Source organism: Haliotis cracherodii, unplaced genomic scaffold (assembly GCF_022045235.1).
Source record: "Haliotis cracherodii isolate W230 unplaced genomic scaffold, xgHalCrac1.p SCAF_1, whole genome shotgun sequence".
NCBI classification, from domain to species: domain Eukaryota; kingdom Metazoa; phylum Mollusca; class Gastropoda; order Lepetellida; family Haliotidae; genus Haliotis; species Haliotis cracherodii.
The window spans coordinates 78,103,451-78,127,310 of record NW_027266264.1 but is presented as its reverse complement, the minus strand read 5'-3'; the positions used below and the strand labels follow the sequence as shown (position 1 = coordinate 78,127,310).

The 23,860-nt window shown below is 40.1% G+C and overlaps 1 protein-coding gene across 1 annotated transcript in view; it reads left to right on the top strand.

The window, feature by feature from the left end:
* The window catches only part of LOC139478501 (uncharacterized), a 52,487-nt gene extending 29,652 nt beyond the window's left edge, over positions 1-22,835 (top strand). The window contains exons 2-3 of the mRNA XM_071261028.1: positions 19,584-19,815; positions 22,142-22,835. Of these exons, the coding sequence (XP_071117129.1) occupies positions 19,584-19,815; positions 22,142-22,542 (633 nt within the window). The 3' untranslated portion in view covers positions 22,543-22,835. The remainder of the gene's footprint in view (positions 1-19,583; positions 19,816-22,141) is intronic.
* Positions 22,836-23,860: the final 1,025 nt, after the last annotated feature.

Here is a 23,860-nt window from a genome sequence, read left to right as displayed (position 1 = left end):
CATAGAAATGTACTTTTCAACGTAACATTTTCAGTCTCTTGGTGATGACATTAAACATCAAAATGTTTGGAATTCGTTATCATAATAATACAGATGGAAATGTTTTTCAGTCACTTTGTAAAATAACTGAATATTTAGACGTTTAATAAATATGTTACACATTTTGACAGTAAAAAAATATACACACTATAAAAAAAGCAATGCTCAGGTGAAATATTTACTTTGTGTTGCAAGTCAAAATAGTGTAAACGAAAATCGCAAAATTACCAAGCAAGTGACTTATCAAAACTTCGTCACCATTACCGATGCTACCCACAAAGATGCCTACATTTCCTTATTATCTCGAAAACTGTATTTCATTTTGTTGATCAATGTGACCATACGCCCTTATTACTACCCATAAAAGTGACTAATGCGCTCACGAATGGCGCAGCAGAGGTCGCGAACTAGTCTAGATTTCTGCTATACATCCGGGTACTCACTGGGAAAAAACAATAACAAAGGCAACAACCAGTCCCGGGGAATTGCGTTAGATCAGTGCCCCTTTAATAAATAACCTAGAAGAATGCATTTATTTCAAAACTTTCACCAGGTTGTATTTAAATAAAATACAGAGACATTAACTATTCGGAAGTGTTATTTTTAATGATATCAATATCCCGTAATTTTGGGGATTTGTGGCTGCCACCAGTAATTGAACATGGACACAAAAACTAGTCAAAATCAGACAAATGCATACAGAGTTACAAGTGAAAGAAAATCAGTGTATCTCAGATATAGAATCCTTGTTTGACACTAAAACGGAAGGAACACATCCTAGATCACATGCGTGACACAAGTAATATGAATGAAATTACTTGGTATGGTTATTCTAACGTGATATCAAAATACCACGAAAATAGGTGACGGTACGGAATAATCCGAAAGCTAATACATACAACTTCTTGAGTTATCACAGAAAACAGTTAGAAATGTCAAAGCACATCACTATTAGGACCCCATTATGTTATACTGTAGAAACCTACCTATCGAAGTTGCTTTGTTAGTTCAAAAAGCATTTACACGACTTCGTAGGGCTTCCCCGAACATACACAATATACAGTCCGGATATAGACTGCTTGCCGGCTCGAGAAACTCCTAACAGCGATGGTTCTTCGAAGAGCTGTGCACATCCAATGATGAAAAATGTGTCATACGCTGGGATGGAGCTTGGTCATTATATACACCGGCTAAGGGACGTAACTCATATATTTTTATAGGCAATTCCGCTAATAGCAAGCGCTGCCTACTTTTTCGTTTCTTTAGGGGCTGAACCAACTTCGTTTTCCGTCGAAGCAATTTGTACTTGTGCACTCGATCTTCATAGTATACATCAGACTTAATTGTAACATCGCATCTACAAGTGTAAATAACCCTTTGACTATCATTTATGTTTCAACAGCAGACCACTCCACGCCGGTGTGGTCTTATAGTCCGTTTGAGCAGATATCTCTTATAGCAGCCTGCAGTACGCGCAAACATTATAGTCCGTTTCTGCCGGCTTTATCGACACGCGATTGTTTCTACACGATGTGACTACAATTAAGCGTGGTAACAGACAATTCCATCCTAAATTGCAACTTTTACAAAATAAGAATCATTAGTGATACATTGATTCTACTGGGCGAATTTGTTTTTTATTTATTGATGGTATATTATTGTTCAATGGAAAAGACACTGTGATATTTGCAATGTAGTTGATGTTTGATTATTGCACATGCATAATTATTCTGTGCATCAAACTATATATCTACAATTTGTATTGGTCGAGAGCAGGATTTGCTCACACAGTCAATACACGACCTGGGAAACAATACAGTTCCAGTTTCCCCGCTATAGCTATCGCTCGCTATACCTTTACACTGATTCACGCACCAGTGCACCCCATTTATCCATCCCTATTGCTATTAGGGAAGCAGATACAGTATAGCTTCAAGGTGTGTATTGGCCATTAGGGTCAGACAGTCAGTGCACGACAATGCATTAGAGCCCGAGTATTAAACTTTCAGACATAGCCGAATGAGGATCTTGACACGTGATTTCTACAGTCCGTTTCTGCAGACGTTCGCTAGTGGCATAAGGAAGTAAGTTTGTTTGACATCGGTAACTTAAGCGATAGAAAAGTGCTGCAGTTGACCAGGAAACAGGGCAGAACATTACAACCACCACAAGGTCGGTACTAATTCAAGAAGTACGTGTGCCTATTGAGAAGTCCGTTGCGAGCACGTTATCAATGGTCTAAGAAGATTGAAATGCTGTGAACGGGGCTTATGCCGATATTTTACCGCAGCTTTTTTCACTTCTGTCTTAAAATACATTTCTATAGTCCGTTTCTGCTTTCGTTGTTTACCTGTACTATGTACACTTGATTTCACTGAGACTGATTAGTGATCTCGGTAGTGGATCAACGGATTCACAGTTCGCTGAAAATTATACACAAAGACCACGTACGTGTTTATGAAACCAACAAACCTACACCACAGGTTTACAGACAATGCTATAGCGTACAGCCCCAAGAGCAAGGACGCTTCTTTGTGCGTCTTTACTGAACAAGTTTGAAGTGTCGTAAAATATCACTGTTTTCCCCACAAAATGACATTCTCAGAGTCAGATCACAGTTTGCTGTATTGTGATTCTGTGAATGCATTTCAATATTGAACTGCATATATACTAAAGAGTGCCTGGTCTGACAGGTATTGGATGGTCTGGTGAGGTACAATAGGTTAAAGTATGTTGTTATACATGAATTCTGTTTCATTTTTCTTTCCGTAGCCTTCAATTCTATGTCGCTAGAATTAAACATGGCCATGGACAAGCCCAGTGTATACAAACACACGAAGTTTGGTCGAAATCGGACCAGTTTTAGCCGAGTTACAAGTGTTTAAAGTTCTGCTATATGGCAAGTTTATGGACGGGGGCCAAAGAGTTCCCTCTTTAACATGTTGTGACATCCTTCTCAATTGAGCTACAGTCAAACGGTTTAGTGTTCTGTATTCGTCAGGAGATAGGCTACCAGAATAGCACATGATAATGCATGTGTAAAAGCTTGAATCCAATATGGCTGCCAAACGGTGCGTTTTAGCGACATTGTCCGTCGAGGCAAAATTGATGGGCATCTGATTGGGCTGCCGCATGCCAAATTTGGTAGTCATTGGACTTTAAGTTTCGGAGATATTTGCTGCTGAAATTGAAATTTTTGAAATTGTTTTGAGTTGTCTGCCCTTTGCCATTGCGCCTATGGCCTTGCATTTTTGCTGGTATCTGCGTCACGTTGGTGCCGATGTTGCTGTCGATTTTGGAGCGATTCTGCCCACTGGTTCTCTTTGCAGTTCTGGTACAAAAAACGGCGGAATAATAAATAATAATAATAATAATAATAATATTTGCAATTACAATAGGGCTTCTGCTTTGCAGGCACGAAGCCCTAATTAAAAATCGTTATTTGAGCGATTTTGGCAGTTTTGACACCGGAATCGGGTAGCAAGACAAAAAACATTTCGAAAAAACCAAGGTCACCATGGTGACGGGGTCAAGGTCATTTGTGTACTTTTTTATGCCTTTTAAGGGCGAGCTGAAACGTGAGTGTAGTTGCATGTATGGTGGTGGCGATTGGTGTTTGTGCTTAACCCCGACTTGATGTATCATTCGTAGTATTCAGATTTGGAGAATATTATGTCCGCCGTCCGTCCGCGGGTCTGTCCGCCAAAAACGTTTTTTTAGCATTACTCATAAACCGTTCAATGTACAGTGCTGTAACTTTGTAGAAATCTTCATATGGTCTGTATCTACTCATGCTGTGAAAATCAAGCCATTTGGTTTTCAAGTTGTGTTTCCATGGCAACCTGAAAGAAAAAATCTTAAATCCAAGATGGCGGCCAAACGGTTGAATTTATCAATTTTTAGTCTAGGGGGTAAAATGATCAGTATCTTATGACGGTGTCGCATGTAAAATTTGAAAGGTATTGGGTCCATAGTGTCTGAGATATATGCTGTTTTATGCCGTTTTTAATCAATTGATGCATTCAAGCCAATATGGCCGCCAAATGGCTCAACTTTTGACAAGCCACTAAGAACAAAACTTGTTGGGCTTGCTATGCTGATGCGTCATGTCACTTTTGAACGTTGATTCACGAAGAACCTGGGCAGATGTGCTGTTTGCAGATAAATTTCCAGAATCCAATATGGCCGCTAAACTAATTACATTTTGACATGCATGTAAGAACAAAATATGTGCGACATACAAAGTTGTTATATACTGCCAATTTACAACTATGTCTATGCGAAACCAATGACGATATATTCTTTTCAAAAAAATATTTAGGACAGTACTAACATCAAAAGCAAACTCTTATATTTCCGTAACTAATAGAGATATGTAAAAACGGTTAGAATGTGTTGATGTTTGAACTATTGAAAAAATATGTGCAAATTTTGAAAGTACTGTGGCTGATACAAGCAGAGAAAATGATTGCGGAAGAGGCGAACCCAGCGCAAAATGACAAATCCGCTATCAACATGTTCAATCCAATATGGCCACCAAACCACGTGACTTTTGCCATGTATTCAAGAACAGAAAATGTTCAGCGGCCAATAGCAAGATAGGAAGCAGTTGCTGCAACTACTTTGCATGATAAGATTCCATGTAAACACGTAATTGCAAAGTCATGCATTATGTCGGTGACAAATTTCGGCCGGAAGTAGCATTCAATATGGCGGCTATTAAAGGAGATATGAAAATTTCGCTAAGAAAATTTGTAGTGTGGTGCATAGAGACCAAGCATGCAAAGTTTTGAAGCCTTTGCTCTGGTAGTTTCAGAGGAGATAGATTTGGCGCCCAAGTGGTGTGAAAGTGCTAAAATGCATGTGTAAAAGCTTGAATCCAATATGGCTGCCAAACGGTGCGTTTTAGCGACATTGTCCGTCGAGGCAAAATTGATGGGCATCTGATTGGGCTGCCGCATGCCAAATTTGGTAGTCATTGGACTTTAAGTTTCGGAGATATTTGCTGCTGAAATTGAAATTTTTGAAATTGTTTTGAGTTGTCTGCCCTTTGCCATTGCGCCTATGGCCTTGCATTTTTGCTGGTATCTGCGTCACGTTGGTGCCGATGTTGCTGTCGATTTTGGAGCGATTCTGCCCACTGGTTCTCTTTGCAGTTCTGGTACAAAAAACGGCGGAATAATAAATAATAATAATAATAATAATAATATTTGCAATTACAATAGGGCTTCTGCTTTGCAGGCACGAAGCCCTAATTAAAAATCGTTATTTGAGCGATTTTGGCAGTTTTGACACCGGAATCGGGTAGCAAGACAAAAAACATTTCGAAAAAACCAAGGTCACCATGGTGACGGGGTCAAGGTCATTTGTGTACTTTTTTATGCCTTTTAAGGGCGAGCTGAAACGTGAGTGTAGTTGCATGTATGGTGGTGGCGATTGGTGTTTGTGCTTAACCCCGACTTGATGTATCATTCGTAGTATTCAGATTTGGAGAATATTATGTCCGCCGTCCGTCCGCGGGTCTGTCCGCCAAAAACGTTTTTTTAGCATTACTCATAAACCGTTCAATGTACAGTGCTGTAACTTTGTAGAAATCTTCATATGGTCTGTATCTACTCATGCTGTGAAAATCAAGCCATTTGGTTTTCAAGTTGTGTTTCCATGGCAACCTGAAAGAAAAAATCTTAAATCCAAGATGGCGGCCAAACGGTTGAATTTATCAATTTTTAGTCTAGGGGGTAAAATGATCAGTATCTTATGACGGTGTCGCATGTAAAATTTGAAAGGTATTGGGTCCATAGTGTCTGAGATATATGCTGTTTTATGCCGTTTTTAATCAATTGATGCATTCAAGCCAATATGGCCGCCAAATGGCTCAACTTTTGACAAGCCACTAAGAACAAAACTTGTTGGGCTTGCTATGCTGATGCGTCATGTCACTTTTGAACGTTGATTCACGAAGAACCTGGGCAGATGTGCTGTTTGCAGATAAATTTCCAGAATCCAATATGGCCGCTAAACTAATTACATTTTGACATGCATGTAAGAACAAAATATGTGCGACATACAAAGTTGTTATATACTGCCAATTTACAACTATGTCTATGCGAAACCAATGACGATATATTCTTTTCAAAAAAATATTTAGGACAGTACTAACATCAAAAGCAAACTCTTATATTTCCGTAACTAATAGAGATATGTAAAAACGGTTAGAATGTGTTGATGTTTGAACTATTGAAAAAATATGTGCAAATTTTGAAAGTACTGTGGCTGATACAAGCAGAGAAAATGATTGCGGAAGAGGCGAACCCAGCGCAAAATGACAAATCCGCTATCAACATGTTCAATCCAATATGGCCACCAAACCACGTGACTTTTGCCATGTATTCAAGAACAGAAAATGTTCAGCGGCCAATAGCAAGATAGGAAGCAGTTGCTGCAACTACTTTGCATGATAAGATTCCATGTAAACACGTAATTGCAAAGTCATGCATTATGTCGGTGACAAATTTCGGCCGGAAGTAGCATTCAATATGGCGGCTATTAAAGGAGATATGAAAATTTCGCTAAGAAAATTTGTAGTGTGGTGCATAGAGACCAAGCATGCAAAGTTTTGAAGCCTTTGCTCTGGTAGTTTCAGAGGAGATAGATTTGGCGCCCAAGTGGTGTGAAAGTGCTAAAATGCATGTGTAAAAGCTTGAATCCAATATGGCTGCCAAACGGTGCGTTTTAGCGACATTGTCCGTCGAGGCAAAATTGATGGGCATCTGATTGGGCTGCCGCATGCCAAATTTGGTAGTCATTGGACTTTAAGTTTCGGAGATATTTGCTGCTGAAATTGAAATTTTTGAAATTGTTTTGAGTTGTCTGCCCTTTGCCATTGCGCCTATGGCCTTGCATTTTTGCTGGTATCTGCGTCACGTTGGTGCCGATGTTGCTGTCGATTTTGGAGCGATTCTGCCCACTGGTTCTCTTTGCAGTTCTGGTACAAAAAACGGCGGAATAATAAATAATAATAATAATAATAATAATATTTGCAATTACAATAGGGCTTCTGCTTTGCAGGCACGAAGCCCTAATAAAGCATTTCGTACTTTAAGGCTTCCGTAGTTTTCCGTATGTTACGGAAGCCTATTAGGGCCATTTGTTTTTTCTTGAAATTTCAAAATACAAAGTTGAAATTTCAAGATACATACTAAGCTGAAATTTCAAGATAATGATCTTCAAATTTCAAGTTGATATTTTGAGATTTTAACTTGAAATTTCAACTTATTATTTTGAAATTTCAAGATACTAAGTTGAAGTTTCAAGATGCTATGTTGGAATTTCAAGACAATGATAACTTTTAACTTAGCTTCTTGAAATTTCAACTTGACATCTTGAAATTTCTAGTTAGAATGTTGAAATTTCAAGCAAAAAGAAAAAAACCAAATGGCATTAAAAGGCTTCCGTACAAGTTATTCATATGCACGAAGATCTTAGGCGCAGAGCTTTGTAGACGTATGTGGCTAAGTTTTGCAGAGTGGGTACACATCTTATGTTGGGATGGATTTACATAGAATATCTGAGGTATGTACTCAGATTATTATACATTGCATGTTAGAATAAAATGATATTCATCCTCGGTATATTGACATTTGCAGATTAACCACAATCTGTCTTCTTTAGGGTCTTTTATATCATTTATCTGTCAGTCTCAATCCTGGGCTGGTGTAAGCATCATCTCAATTGAGCAAGTGCAACCCTAATGTAGGAACTGGACAACTCCTTTATAGAAGTTACGAATTGAGGTTTTCAATTGAACATATGATTTAGAGCTCGATTGCTCATGTGAACACTTAAGTCTAAAATGAAATTTCGAGAAAAAAATCGAAAATTTATTTACACACTACTGGTCCCAATAGCAGCCAAATGCCAAAAGAAGATAAAATATTTTTAATTTTGAAACCTTTTTAGTCTTTCTATTTTTACAATCTCATAACAATAAATTATAGCGCTCCCTAACACATCTGGATTGTGGCATGCTACTACTAACTTTGCACTAGTATTTGATAGTCCTCTTAAAAGTGATAATATACATTGGGTACCATCCACACTCACCTCTAACTACATGTAGTAGTAGTGGTAGTAGTAGTAAAATCTTTATGAAAGTGTAACACGCACAACATGTACAACATATAATCGATGCATATAAGACAAAAGGTGTATGTAGGGGTCCAGCCTGACATTTGCTTATGCGACACTTTATACAATATAAACAAAATATATACATACATATAATGTGAGAGGGGGCACGGGTGGCCCAGTCGTCTAAGGCGCTGCGATTCGCTGTGCAGAGTTGCGTCCCTTGGACACGCCAGAAACCTATGATTGTGGGTTCGAATCCCGGTTCGATCCGATTATGTTTCTAGGTTTGTCGGCACCATACCCGTGCTCGTGGGTTTCAGAGAAGTGGAAACGTCTGAGACCTGCATCACTTCGGGCTTTCCTCCCACATTAAGCTGACACGCCGCGATATAACTGGAATACTGTTAAAAGCGGCGTTAAACCCAACTCACTCACTCACTATAATGTGAGAGGTTGAAAATGTAGCTACGAAATGAAAACACACAGGAAACAATAACAAACTTTCCGATTCAACAACGAAAGACAAAGAAAGGATAGATAGATAGAGAGGTAATTTGATAATCATGGCGACAACTGTCGTCTTTTAAACATTATAAAAAGCCTTACCGTAAGCATTTTTTGTAAAACGTTTGGATTCATTTAGTAAATAAATTTATCTTCTTCGTTTATCACATTTAAATTTCGGTTGTTTTCTTCAGCCGCACAACATAATTCATGACGTAAATCTTCATAAAACTGCATTTTAGTAAAAAATGACATTCATCTCATCCACCAAATCACAATCGCAATTTGTGGCTTGGAATATCTGCCTGTCTCAACAAACAAAGGTAAAATTCTACATCTGAACTTGTTTAAAATACGGCGGTGGTCTCTATACATAATATTTTTAACATAGAAATCAACAGAAGGTGTACACTTATATTTTCTGTAAGTACTTAACTTATTTCTATTTACATTACCCGTATCATTCCAAAGCGAAGTGTGCCAATTAACTGCGTCATCCTGAAATAAAACGTTTTTAATATACCCAACAGCGTTTAACGCCCCATCTGATTTCCAGTAAGTGGGAGCAATTATATTGGTTCAAAAGGTTAAATATTTTACTAACCCAAGAGGTAGTAAAACATCCTGACCATCGGTGAATAATATTGGACAGGCGCTCTTCTGCATAGATCTAAGTCTGAAAAGATTTCTGAAACATTCTATTTTCTCAGTAACCAAAATTGAGCACCAGCCCATCTCCCCTCAACTTGCAAGAACAGGAGCATATTTATTTAAACCAAGAAACATTCTGGCAGGCTTATTTTGCACAACCTCAACTTCTTTAACACTATGTAAGCCCCATATATTGGCACCGTAAAACAAAACTGGTTCAATCAGCGATTTATACAACTTCGTAAAAACATCATATGACATTCCACCAGCATAAATATACTTAGTGTACAGAGCAGATAACGCTCTACTAGCGGACTTACAAAGCTCTTTCACGGTCTTGTGCATGTCTAAATATTCGTTTAAACACAATCCTAGATAACGGTAAGCGCCATCAAAAGAAATGTGAGTATTGCCACACGAAAACTGATAACAGGAACTAACAATAAATTTCTTCCGAAAATGAACATTTTAGTTTTGTCATCATTAATACCAATACGCCATTTTAAACACCAAGTACTTACAATATCTGACATAGTTTGGAGATATGTTTCATTTGGAGCTAACCACGCAATATCATCAGCGTACAGCAAAATGGATAACATTTCGTTATCCAATTGTACACCCCATTTGAGATTCCTTATTTCCGTGGCAAGATCATTTATATATAGAGAGAATAGAGTTGGTGACAGATCGCAACCTTGCTTAACGCCCTTGGTAAGCGTTAAAAATGCCTGTTATATAGTCATTCACACGTACTGTACATCTCGCATCTTGATATAGGGCTTTGACAGCTTTCAACATCTTCCCTTGTACTCACAGACATAAGTTATACCATTGACATTTGCGGTCTACAGTGTCAAATGCTTTCTTTAAGTCTATAAAACACACATAGGTTGATAGTCCAGCAGATTTCCTATTATTTATCACATTATATAAAGTGTACAAATGGTCGATACAGTTTCCTGAGACAATATATTGTTCTTCTCAAGTCAGTTCCTGAGTCGATTGTTCAAAACGCCTGCGGATATTTTACACGGTATAGACATTAAATTAATACCTCTATACGACAGAGGTTCAGTCGGGACACTTTTATCTTTTGATATGGGGCTGATAAATCCTTGGCTCCCTTTCTGTACTATGTCATCATTAATGTTACAATCTTGAAATAAATATTTAAAATGTGAAAACTCATCATCACGTGGTATTTTTTCTGTCTACTGTGGGCGAGGTTTTGTACTGGGATGCAGACCAGAATACTTATGCTTTATTAATATTCGATAATAATTTATCACGAACAGATACGTTATGCAGTCTTTTTTGTCCTTATTAAGTTTCTTATTATATTGCTTTCTGGAGTCTATGTAAGATCTCAATGTTTCACAGTCTTTATATCTCCTGAAAACGTTAGCTGTTCTTGTCACTTTAATTCTGTCGTGTTTTATTGTAACCTTTAATCTCTCTGTGTTTGCACAATACTCCTGTCATCTTGATATTAATATTACATTAAGAATTTATATTGTACCTTTTCTCATGTACCACCTTTGGTGGATCTTTATGAGAAATAAACTGACCTTGAACTTGAACAGTCTTAAGGTTACGGTTCTCAGATATCTATATTCAGAATCAAACCATGGCTGATCAGTCTTTGTAGTTTTCTTAATAAAAGCTGCTGCTTGATGAATAGCATCCGTAAGAAGTTTTATTGCTTTATCTACATGTGTGAGAGCTTAAGTTACACATATGTCTAGAATGTTCTTTATAATTTATCAGGCGAGATTATCACGAAATTTACGACAACAATCATCAGTCCAAATAAATTTAAAGTTAACGTCGTCATTGTTGGTAGCACGTGAAGCGTCACCGTTAATACCTATGTCACGTGATTGAAATGAGCAACTGATTGGCAGGTGGGGTGACTCTGGCCTACATTCGACGTTAAAACCAGTACATGTAAAGAAACCGCTCGATCCAATTATATAATCAATAACACTCGTTCCTATTGATTAGATGAAAGTAAAGTCACCCGGGGCTGTATCTGTGCCACGACGTACATTGAATATATTCAAATTAAGTATCGAACACAAAACAAGTAACTTTCTGCCATACCTTTTTGTAGTTTTATTACACGAAAAACGTTGCATATTAGGACTACAACACATATATTCACAGTTATCAATATTCAGAGATGCCATAATGTCATCTTCAACTAAAACTAGATCTGTTTCAGTATGTGCGACAATATCTCAATGAGTGAGTGAGTGAGTTGGGTTTAACGCCGCATTTAACAGTATTCCAGTTATATCACGGCGTGTCAGTTTAATGTGGGAGGAAAGCCCGAAGTGATGCAGGTCTAAGATGTTTACCACTTCGGTGAAACCCACGAGCACGGGTATGGTGCTGACAAACCTACAAAACATAATTGGGGCGAACCGGGATTCGAACCCACAATCATAGGTTTCATAGGTCCCAAGGGACGCAACTCTGCACAGCGAATCGCGGCGCCTTAGACGACTTGGCCAGCCGTGCCCCCCAATATCTCAATGAAGATCCTGGGTAGAATAGGTCTTCAGCAACCCATGCTTGCCGTAAATGGCGACTATGCTGTCGTAAGAGGCGGCTAACGGGATGTGGTCGTAAGGCTAGCTGACTTCGCTGATACATGTCATCGAATCCAAATTGCGTGTATCGATGCTCATGGTGTCAATCACTCGATTTTTTAAACCGCCATCATATAGCTGGAATATTGCTGAGTGCGGCGTTAAACAACAAACAAAACAAAACAAAAACCTAATAGGGTGGATACATAAGTGATTCTTGGAGCAGAGATATCCCACAGTGATATGCTCTAGTATTGTACCAAGTAGTGTATTCAGGCTTAACATAATTTATACAAAAAACAAGTAATACACGTAATGTATCAAAGAGATTTCTTGAATATAAAACTTGAAATTTCAACCTGGTATCTTGAAATTTCAAGAAGAAAATAAAGTGACCCGAAAAGGCTTCCGTACTTTCACCAAGCAAACCTCTTTTCCTAATAAAAAGAAAAACAAATTGCTAAAACCTACCCGACGTGAAACAAGATCTGACTCGCATATGAAATGCAAATATAGGACTTGCATGGGTATGGTTATGCTGGAGGGGATATTTGTTTTGATCAGCAGTGTATGAACTCTGTATACATTGCTACTGACAGAAAAACACAAATACACAAAACTATTTTTATTTTGCAAAATCATTCCTTTAAGTTGTTTTTTAACAATCGAAAGGATCTTGAGCAGGCATGAAAACTTGTGAATGAAGATCAATGAAAACCACTTTGATGTCGTCTACCTGGCATTTGTGGTGTCACGCCCTCCACTCAGGGCAAGCAAGCACCTGCTGTCGGGTGGAATCTGTTACAGACATCTTTTGTCTAATCTGATACTGAATACAATAGACGGCTATACTCCAGCACACACCGGGAAGAGTTCTGCCATTGACGGTTATTGTATTTTGCCGGGCTTGTGCGAGGCGAAGTGGAACCAATCCAAATACATCATGCGCATATAGTTATACATTGTGATGTCTTGCGTGCTCCAGAAACCATTGATAAGGCCATTATGTTACGCACAATAAATGTAAATTTAAATGGTTCAGCTACAAGTTCGACGATATTATTTTTTAATCTGCTGAACATTTACAAGGTAGACACAATTTTATGGATAAAAACTTCTTTAATACTGTAAAAAGTGACGTTTCGGTATAGATCCTTATACTTGACAACGGTATACGGATCTATAACGAAACGTCACTTTTTACAGTATTAAAGAAGTTGTTATCCATAAAATTGTGTCTACCTTGTCATCCGTCAACTTGTAAGTAATGCCTATCAAACAATTTGCTGAACATTTAATTGTTTCGAAAGTAGTTTAAAATCACCCAATATTAATATTTTTAAGAGGACAATTATTTTTTGTACACACACATGTCGTCTGCTTCAGAAGAGCTAGTGGTCATTATTCAGCACTGACACAGCAGGGAAGCTTTCAAGAGGACCGATGCTGATATTAGAATGCAGTTAGCTGTTCCTCGCCAACTCTCTCTCTCTCTCTCTCTGTGTGTGTGTGTGTGTGTGTGTGTGTGTGTGTCCACACACATTAAGAATGTTTAAAGTTTTCCCGTCATATTCACGACCCTTACATCATATTCGGAATTCTCATAAGTCATGAAAACCCTTGCCATATTTAAACACCCCTGTCATACAAGTTCATAGTGACTTGAATGCTCTTCTAGTTCATGGCCTGCGGAATAAATGTAATTAAGGCGGCCAAATGATACGTACATTTGAAACGCTGGTCATATTGACCTCGGATGACTCGTTGATTTCCTAACATGCATACATTTGGCAAACACTGTCCCTTCGTGTAGTGTTACGAGCACCAACGCTGATTGTGATTCATAAACACATGCTCATGTGTCGGGATCGTACAATGGACAATTCACGTTTCTTATGACTGTTGAAAGGTTTTGTCGCTTCTATTTACCCCTCTGATCAACAATCTCGGTATGACCTTCATTGTGAATATCTGAATCAACACAGCCTGCATTACACCTACTCTGTCCTGACGAATGTTTTGTTTTTGGAGTTGAGTGAAAAATATTTGTGGCGGTAGTGTTCAATCATTATATAAATCAATCCATTGTGAAAATAATTGATTGCTCAACTAGTTGTATGGACGTACATATTAGCATACAAAGGCGTTTCAATATTATTTTGGGCACTGAGAATGGAATAACAATATTATAAATTGATTGATCAATACTTTTGTGTTTTAAAATTCAACCCCAAAGATTTTTTTTACAAAAGAAATGCAGATAGGCCATTTACTGTTCTAGTAGCGGTTCGTGTTTCACATAAAACCGGCGTTCACCAAACACTGGAGCCCTGTGCCTATAGTAAGCCTATATACTTCTTCAAATAAACCTTTTTGAAATCTAATAGTAGATCAGTCAGTTACCAATGTCGCAAATCTTTAAATATAATCATATTTAGATAAACACTCGTAAAAGCTCTGCACGTCATTTCCACGATGACGGTATAATTAAGATGCAGGCTGGTTTGTCGGAAATGCAGTTAATGTTTTGTAAGATAGCTATTTCTAAAATCTTTATTATTTAATCAAACTGTCCAAACAAACAAGGGCGACGCCATGCTTGTTTGCAATCTCCTACCCAGACTTCCATGCTAACATGTATATGATTTGCCCCCAAACGAGTTTTTATGTTATTCCATTTAGTTAACTTTTGACATATTTATAATGTATGCCACTATGATTATGTCAACTTAAAACTTCCAGTTCCTTGAAAACAATAATAAATGTTTCAGAAGTCATTGTTGTGAAATTCACAACGCTCCCGTGGACATACGTGTTGCTCATAAAACTATTAAGAGGTTGGTGTGACAAGCCGATAACAAACTTCTCTAAAAGTCGTTTGATAGAGGTTAATTACAAACAAATAAACTTGTCAAAGCTAGGTAAGCATGGCCAAATCGTACATTCTCGGGCTAGAGAATTGGCCTACAATGTCATAAATATATATCCAGCTAACAATATTAGGTTTCTTGAATCAAAGTTATCTTATTCCCTTCTCGTATGAATATTTGATTTGTCCATGATACTCGGCGACATCGCTTCATACATAATATGAGGTATATTGGTTTAGAATGATATTATGCTGTAAAACACTACCGATTCACGACAGTTAAAGTTGCACAGTGACTGCAACACAATTCAATGTACCAGGAGACATTCTAAAAACAAGAATACTACCGTCAAATCCTCCTTTTCATTTATATATGGTTTTAAAATGTTATTACTCTTGACTTATGTGTGCATGATTAAGTAACTGTACTGCGTCTGTTTGAGATGTCCTATTCCGGATCAGGGTGCTGTTGTACAAAACAACATCAGCACTGCGACTGTCGTAGGTCTATGTTTAAGGTATGGGAGCTACGATCACCTCAGCGCTAAGATCGCCTTGTACTTCTTCGTGTAAGAACCATCACGGTGTTTGTGTAAGCACCTTCACGGTGTTCGTGTAAGCACCTTCACGGTGTTCGTGTCGTGTAAGCACCTTCACGGTGTTCGTGTAAGCACCTTCACGGTGTTCGTGTCGTGTAAGCACCTTCACGGTGTTTGTGTAAGCACCTTCACGGTGTTCGTGTAAGCACCTTCACGGTGTTCGTGTCGTGTAAGCACCTTCACGGTGTTGGTGTAAGCACCTTCACGGTGTTTGTGTAAGCACCTTCACGGTGTTCGTGTAAGCACCTTCACGGTGTTCGTGTCGTGTAAGCACCTTCACGGTGTTCGTGTCGTGTAAGCACCTTCACGGTGTTCGTGTAAGCACCTTCACGGTGTTCGTGTCGTGTAAGCACCTTCACGGTGTTTGTGTAAGCACCTTCACGGTGTTCGTGTAAGCACCTTCACGGTGTTCGTGTCGTGTAAGCACGTTCACGGTGTTGGTGTAAGCACCTTCACGGTGTTTGTGTAAGCACCTTCACGGTGTTGGTGTAAGCACCTTCACGGTGTTGGTGTAAGCACCTTCACGGTGTTCGTGTAAGCACCTTCACGGTGTTTGTGTAAGCACCTTCACGGTGTTCGTGTAAGCACCTTCACGGTGTTTGTGTAAGCACCTTCACGGTGTTCGTGTAAGCACCTTCACGGTGTTCGTGTAAGCACCTTCACGGTGTTTGTGTAAGCACCTTCACGGTGTTCGTGTAAGCACCTTCACGGTGTTTGTGTAAGCACCTTCACGGTGTTCGTGTAAGCACCTTCACGGTGTTCGTGTCGTGTAAGCACGTTCACGGTGTTGGTGTAAGCACCTTCACGGTGTTCGTGTCGTGTAAGCACCTTCACGGTGTTGGTGTAAGCACCTTCACGGTGTTGGTGTAAGCACCTTCACGGTGTTCGTGTCGTGTAAGCACCTTCACGGTGTTCGTGTCGTGTAAGCACCTTCACGGTGTTCGTGTCGTGTAAGCACCTTCACGGTGTTCGTGTAAGCACCTTCACGGTGTTCGTGTCGTGTAAGCACCTTCACGGTGTTTGTGTAAGCACCTTCACGGTGTTCGTGTAAGCACCTTCACGGTGTTCGTGTCGTGTAAGCACCTTCACGGTGTTCGTGTCGTGTAAGCACCTTCACGGTGTTGGTGTAAGCACCTTCACGGTGTTCGTGTCGTGTAAGCACCTTCACGGTGTTCGTGTCGTGTAAGCACCTTCACGGTGTTCGTGTAAGCACCTTCACGGTGTTCGTGTCGTGTAAGCACCTTCACGGTGTTTGTGTAAGCACCTTCACGGTGTTCGTGTAAGCACCTTCACGGTGTTCGTGTCGTGTAAGCACCTTCACGGTGTTCGTGTCGTGTAAGCACCTTCACGGTGTTGGTGTAAGCACCTTCACGGTGTTCGTGTAAGCACCTTCACAGTGTTTGTAGACAGTTTATTGCATACTCCTCCTGTCGTATTTTTCAAATACGTTTTTGAAATATTTCTTGTACCACATTTGTATTTATGACCGCATTCTGACTTCAGATAACACTTACTATAAGTTGTGTCACAGATTAAATGGCTCACATATACAACTGAGTCATTTCATACCTTATACATATGCATTATAGAGTATTATGCTAGTAGGAAAGTCCCTATCAATAGTTGAGTAGCATATACCCCTGACTGAATCTTTAAGCACGTGTATGTATAACGTCTTCAGGGTTATTTTGTTACACTCTTCAAAAAAAGAAACGCACAGGTAAGTTTTTATGAATTTTGTTGTATCTAATAAAGTAGATATATTTGATTTAATATCATAGATACAAATATGAAATTTTGGAGCTCGATAACCACATGTTGTCGTTGTATAAAGGCATTTAAAACTGTTCATTGTCATGTCACATAAGGCCACAAGTAGCGCTGAACTCAGTATCTCGTTCGACCGCCCCGGGCAGCAATCACGGCTCTGCATCTCCTCGGTACTGACTGGATAAGTGTACGAATTCTGTCCTGCGGAATTCTGCGCCATTCTGCTTGTAACGCGTTGGCCAGTTTTGGGAGTGTCTGCGGCGTGTTGACGTACGTTGACGTACACGTCGATCGAGTTCATCCCAGAGGTGTTCGATTGGGTTGAGATTTGGAGATCTCGACGGCCAGGGCAAGTCGGTGATGTTGACATTATGGGGGTAGTCTACCGTACTGTTGAAACAGCTCCCCCTGGCGGTCAATGATTGGAAGTAGGTGAGGTTGGAGAATTTGATTCATGTAGCGATTTTGTTGTCAAATTTCCCTGAACCACAACCAAGTCAGATCTCGTAGTGATCTCGGTTCTTGGCCCGTCTGCAGTGGAACTGAAGTGTGTGTATCGGTCACAAAGTCGGCAAACGGTGCTGTGGTGGACGTTGAAGTGGCGTGCAACAAAAGACTGCGATTCCCCTCTTTGTATACGTCCTATGGCGATGTTCCGATCGGCAACGCTGAGTTTCGGCATTTTCGAACTTGAAAATTGTTGACAATTGAATGACCAAGTATTGGCTTATGATTGCCTTTTTATAGCCACTACCACGAGTTACGAATGCCATAACTCGCACGTGCATTTTGCTTTACTGTTTTCCCCCATGACAATTTTGAACAAGTGTGAAAACAATGCCGTTTAAGACATTGCAAATCGACAATGGCTGCGTTTTGACGCACCGTTTGTCGAATATCAGGCCACCAGCATTTTCCGATAACATATATCCAATTTATATACCGGTTGTTTTGTGTAGTCAGGTTCAATGATCTACATACTACCTATGCGTTTCTTTGTTTTTGAAGAGTTAACTTATTGGATGAACGGATCACCATTATTGCATTCATAATCCTTCTTGGTTTACAACAATTCACCCCCGTGAAGATCCAAGTTAGAATTGGTCTCCTGCAACAAATGCTTGTCTTCCCCCGTAAAAACCGGGGTAGATTTGGTCTTCAGTAATCCATGCTTGTCATAAGAGGCGACCAATCTAATTAAAATCAGATCTTAGTTCTCGCTATCGCTAAACAAAGGTCTAGGGACATCCCATTACGGGTCACGTCAGAACGACCTTTCATCTGACCAATCAGAGCGTCGCTTACCAGATCATGAAAGCGACAGTCGGAATGTGTTTTCTAATCATGCAACCTCGAAAACGTTAACACGGTGTATTCCGAACGACAGTTACAGCCCGTACGTCTGATTCCGTCAAAATTATCGTCTATCGCTCTCTTCCGCGGGATAAACATTTCAACTGGGGAGGCGTTGCACAGTACGAGGGAAGCACTGCCATACATTCGCAACTATATATTAAACATTCCGGAATAGTCAATTGTTCAGTTTTCAAAATATTAATCGAGAACTGTGTCAACATATTTTTTAAGCGCACTCTGAAATGGAAGTCGCCAGGTTGAAATAAGTGCCGTAAGCTCGAGAACGTTGCTTTCTAACTGGCTGATGTCGACTTCATGTTAGTCATTTCAGTGGTCGGTCAAAGTTCGAAAGGTCGTTCTGACGTGACCTGTAATGGGATGTCCTCAGATCTTTGTTTAGTGGCAGCGATTTTAATGAGATCCATCTTCCTGAGACAAAGGCGTTAACTGAATATATATGGCCAGTTTCAACGTATGTACACCTTCTTTACGTACATCACCATGTCATATTACATGTTAATTCTGGTATCAAGAAGGACTTTATTTCCGTTCCGCGTACCACATTGCGGAGTCCCGAATACCCTCTTAATAGACCCCGATTCCCGCATATTTGACGAGCAAAATAGAAAATGTCTTGTTGTTGGAGACATCAAGTAAATTAAAATGTAATAACCTTTTTGGTTTTGTGTGTATATTGTTGAAGAAAACGTCTTTTAACAATTCACACATTTGAAGATCGGGGTTAGAAATGGTCTTCAGGAATTGTCTGGTCCGGACTCGATTATATACAGACCGCTGTCATATAGCTGGAATATTGCTAAGGGCGGCGTTAAACAACAAACTAACCAACCAACCAAATCAGGAACCCATGCTTGTCGAAAGAGGCGACAAACGCGATCACAATTTTCTGACTTTGTTGATGCATGTTATCACTGGGATGTCTGGTCAATACTTGATTGTTTACAGACCGCCGTCATATAGCTGGAATATATTGCGGAGTGCTGTTTTTAACAAACGAATAACAATGCAACTTCACAATAAAAACGAAATATGCAATATTGTTTTCAGAGGGATTGTTTCGAGTTTCGTCACTTCACGTCTGGCATCATGTACACGACCGAGCTCCGTCTCATACTCTTCGAGGGCGCTGTGACACATCTCTTTAATATCATTGTCAATGGCCGACGTCTAATATTTGAGGGCTTTCAATCTAAATATCATAATGATATCTTTCCTGGACTAGTCGGAACAGTGGATGGAGCTTTTCAAGGGCCCCTCGATTACACCTACATTGTACAAGGTAAGTTCGAATTACAGAGTGTGTGTGTGTGTGTGTGTGTGTGTGTGTGTGTGTGTGTGTGTGTGTGTGTGTGTTGTGTTGTGTTGTGTTGTGTTGCGTTGACTGGGGGATCTATATCTGAAAAACGAATTTTTTTTTTCTCCCACCTACTGACCAGAATATCCAAGGATCTTTAATCCAAGATACTAAAAAAGATGTCTGACCTAATTAGACCCAAAGTACGCTCTGTTTCTTTGACACCGAAATACCCTGCTCCTGGTTACCTGGGCAACACGTAAACATTCTCGTTCCTTATTGCGCTCATCTCTGTAGGTGATGATATACAGGTGTTCCGGCACCGTGAAAATCTGAAGGTCACATCGCCATGTCCCAAAGAGTGGTGCAGCTGAGTGCGTTTATACATAACACACATGGTCGTCCTTAAGTAATTGGTTTGAGGAGCTTGGTTCGGCTCAGTTTGTGGTCGTCAAGTCTGTGCGTGCGTGCGTGTGTGTGTGTGTGTGTGTGTGTGTGTGTGTGTGTGTGCTAGTACTAGTCCGGACTAATGCCTATTTCTAGTGCTAGCACACTGAGATACCATGTCGCAGTTTGCCAAGAATAGCCCACTCAGACACAGTATACTGATTCCGAGCCGACCAGTCCTTGTTTTAGCCCCTAAATGCCGAGCGCCAGACAGGGCAAGAACACAGTACCATCTTTTAACGTCTTTCGGTATGACGCGGCCGGGAATCGAACCCCGGACCTTCCGCTCTCCTGGCGGAGGCTCTACCACTAGACCACGGAGGCGGTCTGATGTTTTTCAGAATGCGCTTGGTCACATGTATGGTGAGAGTTAATGTACTATTTCCGACGTAGGTCACATGTATGGCGAAAGTTAATGTACTATTTCCGACGTAGGTCACATGTATGGCGAAAGTTAATGTACTATTTCCGACGTAGGTCACATGTATGGCGAAAGTTAATGTACTATTTCCGGCGTAGGTCACATGTATGGAGAGTTAATGTACTATTTCCGACGTAGGAAATCAAGTGATCTGCATGTCCAATGGACACAATGGGTGACCAGCCCAGTGGTGTGAATACAAGCCACGATTTCCTTTTCATAAACCATAACAAATTTCTGCAGACTCCATAGGACGATTCCGACTACTTCATAATTATGTGTTTATGGATGTTGTGATGTTGGCGAAAGTCGAGCGTGTCCTGCCCATCGGGGCTCCCGTAACAAACACACGTGTTCACCTGAAAATAAATTTAAAAGTCTAGAGAGGGAATTGCGTGGGACATCCTTTTTGTCACTGATGCGTCAAATTTGGAAATGTTCTTCACAAGTGAAGTCTCCCATAAAACGTTTGTGAAAGCTTTTCTTCTTTCTTTTGTGAAAGAGTTGTGTGGTTCTCTTTGGCATCTTTGAAGCAAGGGAATTCTCAATTGTACATCGAAAGTTGTGAAATGTATTCACCAAAAGCTGGAGCTTCTGGAATAATGCGTGGTATCCCTCCCAATGCCTGGATGCCTGGATGCCTGGATAGGTGGATTGGACAGGTGGGTGGGATGAGTGGGATCCACCGTTTTGGTCTTTCAACGAGAAACACACCAATAGATCATATAATATCTACATGTACCTTTTCGCGTAAGTGGAGTCCATTATATTTACCTAAGGTTTGCTGTGCTGTAGTGGCGAGACACGATAAAAAGAGTGAGTGAGGAAGGTTGTACGCCGTTTCTTTTAATATTCCTGCAATATCACGGCGGGCGACACCTGAAATGAGCTTCTGTGTCCACTTAGAGAATCGAACCCGGGCATTCGGTGTGACGAGCAAACGCTTTAACCACCTGGTCACCCAACCGATAAATGATAAGACGTAACGCGCCGTGGTATGACAGAACGTGACGTGTAGTGACGAGACACTTCAGAACGGGGCGTGAAGTGACGAAACATGACAGAACCTAACGCGACAAAACGTGACAATAATCCGATGAAAGTGTGTGACATGTAGTGATTTGACGTGACGACACAAGTCGTAGTATTAACGTCATCACTTAAAATCAGGATATACCACGAGATGTCGCTAAACCACGTCAACATTAACACACAGTGCTATTTCAGAAAGTTGTGAAACGTAACAAATGTTAGAATTGGGATTAAACGTTCTTAGTAAGTACAGATTCTAGTAATCTTTTGGGTTGAGTCCCACATTGCCAGAGTGAGGCACCTAATCGCGAGCACACTAAGTCAGCGATCGAGGCTTCCGCAAACAACATATTCATAGTTGTCTACTTTTTCGGTGTATTGTATTATGTTAACTCCCGTCTGTTCTTCCAGGAAATCAAGTCAAATGCTTCTCTTCGCTTTATCCAAACATCACCAAATTCGAGGCCTGTCCCCCGGGCGTGCCACCTCAGAACATCCTGGCCCCCTATTTCTTCAATAACACGCGTTTGGACGCCATCGTCGCGCTGGACAACACCACTGACAACGTTCACATCATCAGTGACAACACAGTCTACGAAATGAATTGGTCTGGTAGCGAATACACGGTGACCGGAAGTTACCCAATCACCGACACCGGATCCGGAAACATCTGGGCAAAGGCACCTGAGAATGTCACTGCGTTGTTACGTATGAGTTGGCCGGATGAGTACCTCTTTATTGAAGACTATAAATTTGTCACTTACTCTGCTGATTCCAAAGGCCCCACTAGTATTTTTTTCTTCTGTAAATAGCTTTCCATGAAATATGGTTGAGCCCCGTTTGGTGTAATGATGATTGAGGGTTGTTGAATAACCCAGTTGTCTAAGGAGTCGCTTGCCACCAGGAGGAGTATCATCCCTTAGATACTTGGACCCGCTGGTTACTGGTTTGAAATCAATATTCGTCCTTGATATGATCTTTTATCCGTCAGAACCGTATCAGTGCTCGTAGATGCCACAAGAGGGATGCACGCCAAACCTGCCTCAAGATGAACTTATCACACATGTTGAACTGACACTCCTTTTAAAGCAGCAATAATTCAAACTTTTTCACAACATATGTAGTGATGTGTTTGATATGTTGAAATAAACACGAATAATGTTCAAATCCGGATTTGGTCGTGCTTTAAAATGAGCAGTGAGTGAGATACAATTTCACATTGCACAGGCAACAGTTCAACGATATAGCGAAGCGTCTTAATTAACAGATACACACAGATTTGATGGAGACGTGACCAATATTGAAACCCTAGATAAAAAAATTACACGCAGTTTACGCCCGATTTCTAGAGGTCCACCAACCAGTAGAACACACAAAAGGTCATTGAAGCAGAATTTTGTCAAAGATATTGCTGCATACAATATTTCACTCAGAAAGTAGGAGCCAGATACATGTTTTTTTAATTACAAACCTTTATTACAGAACACCCAGTAAAGACTTGTTCCAGCATTTAATTACAACATATATTATATCTGCGATTACACTTTCTCAGTAAAGTACAAATTCTAGTACTTTTATAGATTGGGTCCCATCTGGGATTCGAACGCACACTTCTCACACAAACGTCAGTGACCTAACCCCACTAATCCACATCTGGTAGTCTAGATCACCGACATGTGTACCCCAATGGTAGTGTACGTTCTCTGCTAGCATTTAATTCAATAAACATATTGTTTTTGTTAAAAGAATCCACCCCCTAATGCACACTAAAAAAGGGGTTGTAGTATGTGACCCAACTTACTGTGTGCATACGCGGATCCTTCAGTAACAATTGCGACTGCACAAAGTAAGAACGACTTCGTCAGTTTATGCTGATGGATGACTCTCCAAACTGTAAGAGCGCACAGTATGGACGAGAAGGTATGGTTCTTGATGTTGATTTGAAACGTTTGGCCAAGCCAGAAATAGACCGCACCAAAGCCGTAAAACACCAAATGTTCCTGATTTTCCAATTTGCAAACAAGGGAATTGATGATTTGAACATCAGTAACATCCTCAGACAAAAATCAAGTTTTCCTAAATGTCTCACAATATTTCAAATTTCAGGTGCCACCCCAAAAGTTTTATTCT